The sequence below is a fragment of the Culex pipiens genome, chromosome 2, assembly GCF_016801865.2.
Source record: "Culex pipiens pallens isolate TS chromosome 2, TS_CPP_V2, whole genome shotgun sequence".
NCBI lineage: Eukaryota > Metazoa > Arthropoda > Insecta > Diptera > Culicidae > Culex > Culex pipiens.
The window spans coordinates 50,910,234-50,915,764 of record NC_068938.1 but is presented as its reverse complement, the minus strand read 5'-3'; the positions used below and the strand labels follow the sequence as shown (position 1 = coordinate 50,915,764).

Sequence of the window (5,531 nt, the reverse complement as noted above, 5' to 3'; positions counted from 1 at the left end):
ATTCTAAAATTCTAAAATTCTTAAATTCTTAAATTCTTAAATTCTAAAATTCTAAAATTCTAAAATTCTAAAATTCTAAAATTCTTAAGTTCTAAAATTCTTAAACCTTAAAATTCTGAAATCCATAAATCATCCAATGCAGTTCACGTAATTTAAAATTCTTAATATTTGACAGACCAAATTTCAAAAAAATTAACATTGTATAAACCTTAAAATACTGCAAAAGTTAATAGTTCTTAGAGTTATTCAAAGATTTCTGGAGTTTTAAGAAGTCTTAGAATTTTTAGGATTCTAGAATTTTTAGACTTTTGAAATTGCTAATTTTATAATTAATAGAGTTTTTCGAATTTTTAAAATTTTAGAAATTCAAAATATAAAGCTATAAAAAAATTTGATTGTTATTTTATTTTTGAATTTTTTGAATTTCAAACTCATAATTTTTAGAATTTTTGGATTTTGTTTTTATTTCAAGTATTTTAGGAATATAAGAATTTTAATTATGTTAAAATTTTACAATTAAAGTAATTTAGAATTAAAGAATTTCAGTATTTGAGGTTTTTTTTTCAATTGCAAAATTTAAATATTTTAGATTTTCAGATTTTTAAAGGGAAATGTTTTGAGAACTTTAAGATTTCGAAAATTTTATGAATTATTAGATTCTATAATTTAAGAATATTAAAAATTTACACAATTCCATGAAGTAATAATTTTTCGATTGAATTACGATGTAAAACACAGCTGAAAGGAACACCAAAACTCTGTTGTGAACCTAAATGATCTCACTGTAACTTGATTATTTACAAATATAACAGAATTGAATTAAATTGAACACTATTCCATGAATTTAAAGAAATTTTTACTCTTCGAATTCTTGCATTCTATAATTCTGAAATACTAGAGTTTTAAAATTGAGAATGAAAAACTTTAGAATTTTACAGTTTTAGTGTTTAAGATTTTTTAAATTCTGGTAATTTAGATTTTTCTTTGGTTTGGAATTATTGGGTAAAAACGTGGATTAGATAACAATTTTGATGTTTTGAGGTTTTGAATTTAATACAATTTCACACAAACACACACTTCGTTTCTAAAACATGACTCACCAGTTTCATCAGGTATGTGCCCCAACCTCCCGCGGAAAGTAAAACACCAACCGCTACCTCGATCGCAAACCGGTTCCTTCCCATCTCGTCTTCCGCCACGAAGACCGAAATCTGGAATAGAAGACACTTTGATTCGGTCACTCGCGCACCCCGGCCGGAACATTTCGGCAGCAAAAATATCACAATCTAGAACTAAACTTACCTATTATCCGTCGAAAATCGTCCAAAATCTTCGAAGCTCGTAAACCAAATCCCAAAAGGAACGACAGCTGGTTCGATTCGGTTGCAATCAAGTCCGAACAAGACACGGAACAAGATCTAAAACAAGATCAACTGAAGAGAACTGTCAAACTGTTTGCGTCGACGAAAATCGTGACGTCGAATTGAAAGAAAATCGATGGAAAAAACAATGTCGGGCATGTCGAGTGTTTGGCGTACGTTTGTCGTCCTTTCGACCAATCGATATCGAAACGGTAAAATCAAAACCGTGCGACAACTCGTACGACGTGCGACATTTTTCAAACAGGGGAACTGTCAAAAACTGCTCGACTGCGGGTGCTCTTTTTCTATAAAGAAAAAAAAAATACACTCAACATACTCAAAAGAAATAAATCGAATGAGCAGTTCTCTACGGAATCGGTATTTTTTTTTAATTTTAGTTGTTGTATTTTGTAATCCGGCTGAAACTTTTTTTGTGCCTTTGGTATGCCCAAAGAAGCTATTTTGCATCATTTTCCATACAAATTTGGCAGCTTTTCATACAAAAAATATGTATGGAAATTCAACAAATCTGTATCTTTTGAAGGAATTTTTTGATCGATTCGGTGTCTTCGGAAAAGTTGTAGGTATGGATAAGTACTACACTGAAAAAAATGATATACGGTAAAAAAACATTTAGGCGATTTTTGATTTCACTTTTTTTTTTCTAAATCTCACCCAAACATCCCACCAAATCAAGACTAACATTTCAAAAGGGCTAAACATTCAATATTACGCCCTTTTGATATGTTAGTCTTGATTTTTTTGAAAATATTGTTTTCGAAAAGATCGAAAAAAATCACGAGTGTTTCATATTTTAACATTAAAAATAAGACCATGAGTTGTTGAGATATCGGCATTAGAAAATGATTGGTTGTTTGGTGAGACTTAGAAAACATCTATTTTCCTGTTTTTAAACCTTTGCATGACAATATATCAGCAACTAAGGGTCGTATCAACAAAGCTAGAAAAGCATAATATAAAGAATTTTCTCAGCTCTTCAAAAATATTTTTTTTCAAAAGTGGGCGGCACATGGCACTAATTTAAAAAAAATTATAACTGCGACTATTTTCAAAAAACCTCAAAATGGCTTTAATTTGAAAACGGTGAACTTTATCAAAATTTCACTTAAATATTTTTGATTGCAAATTCGTTTTACATCGAAAAATGATACAAATATATCGATTTGTCGATCCCCGGTGGCATTTTTCGAGACGAGATTTGTCTGACCACGCCTTCCGTCGGATGGGGAAGTAAATGTTGGTCCCGGTCTAACCTAAAGGGTTAGGTCGATAGCTCAGTCCAGGTGTAGGAGTCGTATCCCTGGGTCCTGCCTCGGTGGAGTCGCTGGTAGGCAGTTGGACTCACAATCCAAAGGTCGTCAGTTCGAATCCCAGGGTGGATGGAAGCTAAGGTGTAAAAAGAGGTTTGCAATAGGGACGTAGCGTTACATCGTGCTGCCATCTGGTTTTTTTTAAGAGCAAGAGTGGAAAAGTGCTGAGTTATCGTCTAATAACAGACGGCGTCCTATAGAGTTATCTACGTGCGCATGTATTGCGTGTACGTACACGAAAAAGATTGAGGTTAAATTTTGTCCGGCCAGCAAAATCTAATGGTGCGCTAGTGTGTGTACGCGAAACGTCATAAAGTCGGTCGGTTTCGAAGCAGAAAAAGTGGAAAATGTGGTCTAAAAATAGCGACGCCATGCCCCTATTGCCTCAACAATCAAGCCTTCGGACACTTAGTTTCGAGTAGGAATCTCGCAATCGAGAACGCCAAGGCAATGTTGTAGAGCGAATAATTGATTTTATTTTTTTTAATTTCAGTCTTGTTTCAAAAAATTATAACTCGGTCAAAGATTTTTTGCCCGATCTGTAAAATTTTGAAAAGTTGGCATTCGATGTCCCCTAAAACAAATCAGAAAATAAAAAATAAAAATAGTGTTTTTTTTTGCAAATTAAGTTTTGGTTACAAAAACTGAAATTAAAAAAAAATCATCAAAATTTTTTTTTATTGTGTAGTTCTTATCCATACCTACAACTTTGCCGAAGACACCAAATCGATCAAAAAATTCCGTCAAAAGATAAAGATTTTCGAATTTGAATGTAGCCAAACTCACCCTGATTGTACAGCTCGAGGAACCGACGCTGGTACTGCGCCAGCTCGGTCCGGTCGGGAATGTTGTCCAGCTGTCGGTTGATGGCCACGTACGCGCGGTTCTTCTTCGCCAGCTGCAGCCGCAACGCTTTGAGGCGCTCCTGCTCCACCTCAAGCACTCTCTGGTGCTCGGCAATGTCCTCGTCCGGGGTTGTGGCTTCCGCTTTTCTGTGAATTATTAGAATTTAGTTTTTATTTTTATTTTTTCGAAGTTTTGGGATTTTTACTGTATTTTTGTCTGCAACTCGACCAGTTCCTTCTTGCAGCGCTCCTTAAACTCCGCCTCGTGCTGCTTCATCTTTTCGTTCTCCAGGATCAGCTCCTGCACGTGGGCGACAATCTTGCGATTTTCCTCGCTGATTTCCGTGTTGTCCAGGTTGTTAATGTCCTGCTCGAGCGATTCCTTCTCCTGCCGGACGAGCTCCAGCTGGTCGCGCTCGCTTTGGACGACTTGGCGAAGCTGGTCGTTGTGCGACTTAACGCGATTCAGTTTTTTCTCCAGTGCCAATTTGGTCGCGAGAATTGTTTTGATCTTGTTTTGCTCGGACAGCTGGCTCGTGTCGATGGACATTTCGCGCTTGAGATCCTCGTAGTGGCGGTTTAGGGTGTCGCGCTCCTCCGCGGTCAGTTTGGAGTCTCGACTTTGCTGCTTGAGAAGGGGAGGGTTGTTGAAAAGTTTTATTTTTTTTAAGTTGGAGAAGAATTACCTCTTTAGCAACTGATAAGTTTTTGAATAATTGATCAAAATCAAGCTAAAAATAAGATCGAAAAGCAAATTAAGAGAAACAGCCACACACACAGTCATGCACGCAGGTACCTCTTCTTGGTCGGTCTCCTGCAGCATTCCTCGAAACACGTCCTCGTCCTGCGCGTCCGCATCAATCTCCGCAATGTCCACGTTGGTCTTGACGGAAAAATCCCGCGTTCCGTACTCCATGAGCGTGATCCGTACCCGACTCATGACATCCTCCGGACCGCGTTCCGTTCGCCGGAACTGCCTCTTCGGAATGTAACGATCCTCGACAGTCTTCAAGTTGCCCAACTGACGGGCGTGAACTTGTTTGGCTTCCCGATCCGAGCCCAAAGTGAAATAATTTTGAAACTGCGACGCGGCCAACTTCTTCAATCGATCGGCCTTTTCGCTACGATTCTCGGCGGACCGCTTGACGAGCCACTCGACCACCGGGAAGATGTTGATGAAGTCCAACCCCTGGATCTGGTGCGGTTCCAGCTGAAACGGACACTTCATCTTGGGCAGCACCACGACGATCTTCTCCGTAAGTGATCTACAATTGAACCAAATTAAAACCCAAAAACACATCTCAAGAACACCTCACTCACATCTTCTGCCCGATCGTCAGATTCTCGTGGAACAGCAAGTCCACGTCCACGTCGTAGTCGCACGCCTCGATGCACCAGGTCATTCCGCCGACGATCTTGTCGAACGTGGACAGGCCCTGGATGTGGGCCCGGTAGTAGCCGGCCCCCACTAGCGCCTCGATAATGTCCTGCTCCTTGCGCTTCTGCTCCTCGTCTTCGCGGCGTTCGACCTGGATCTCGTTGCCGTCGGCGTCGAACCGGGTCGCGAGCTTGATGTTGGGCAGGTGCTTCGAGAAGATGTTTTTCGACGTCATCTTGGGGCGAAGTTTGTGTGCGATTTGAACAGGAAAATTACACCTTCTTAATCACGAAACCCATAAAACTGCAGCGCCACCCCGAATGCACCACCCAAATTTGCTCAAATCAAAACATCAGTCAGAAAATACAACGATATCGGCTGATTTTGACAGATTGTACAAACATGAAAACGTCAAAATCGAGTAGGGGTGGAATTTCGATGGGTTTTGAGATTCCGGGATTATCAACGTTCATTACTTTTCATCAATAATCAATTATTGTTAATAACAAAATAGAACAATTAAAATCTACATTACATGTAGACCACAGAAAATTAACTGATTTTTTTTCACCTCAAAAGTACTTCTGATAACATCACTGCTTGGAAGGCACGCCGG

At 38.8% G+C, this 5,531-nt stretch overlaps 1 protein-coding gene across 6 annotated transcripts; it reads right to left on the bottom strand.

Annotated features, from left to right (window-relative positions):
* Positions 1–581: 581 nt before the first annotated feature.
* On the bottom strand, positions 582–5,265 carry LOC120430381 (coiled-coil domain-containing protein 93). Of its 6 annotated transcripts, none has more exons than XR_008212027.1 (7): positions 4,858–5,265; positions 4,334–4,802; positions 4,224–4,268; positions 3,744–4,165; positions 3,479–3,684; positions 1,303–1,433; positions 584–1,226 (listed from the first exon to the last, which is right to left on the bottom strand). XR_008212027.1 is itself a non-coding variant. In XM_039595478.2 (6 exons), exons 1-6 carry the CDS (start codon positions 5,148–5,150, stop codon positions 1,390–1,392), a joined length of 1,479 nt encoding a protein of 492 aa, XP_039451412.2. In that variant the 5' UTR covers positions 5,151–5,265; the 3' UTR covers positions 582–1,389. The 6 variants fall into 6 exon arrangements, 3 of the variants coding, with proteins under 3 accessions (XP_039451412.2, XP_052563510.1, XP_039451413.2); XR_008212026.1 differs by having other exon boundaries at positions 585–1,211; XR_008212028.1 differs by having other exon boundaries at positions 586–1,211; positions 1,303–1,418.
* Between the last annotated feature and the right edge of the window lie 266 nt (positions 5,266–5,531).

What these genes read in the sequence shown, in the direction of transcription:
- LOC120430381 (XM_039595478.2), bottom strand. Translation starts at nt 5,150, where the DNA reads ATGACGTCGAAAAACATCTTCTCGAAGCACCTGCCCAACATCAAGCTC. An exon ending in CTGACGATCGGGCAGAAGAT is followed by an intron (nt 4,803 to 4,857) that starts GTGAGTGAGGTG and finishes GTTCAATTGTAG; the next exon opens with ATCACTTACGGAGAAGATCG. An exon ending in CCTCGAGCTGTACAATCAGG is followed by an intron (nt 1,434 to 3,478) that starts GTGAGTTTGGCT and finishes AGTTCTCTTCAG; the next exon opens with TTGATCTTGTTTTAGATCTT.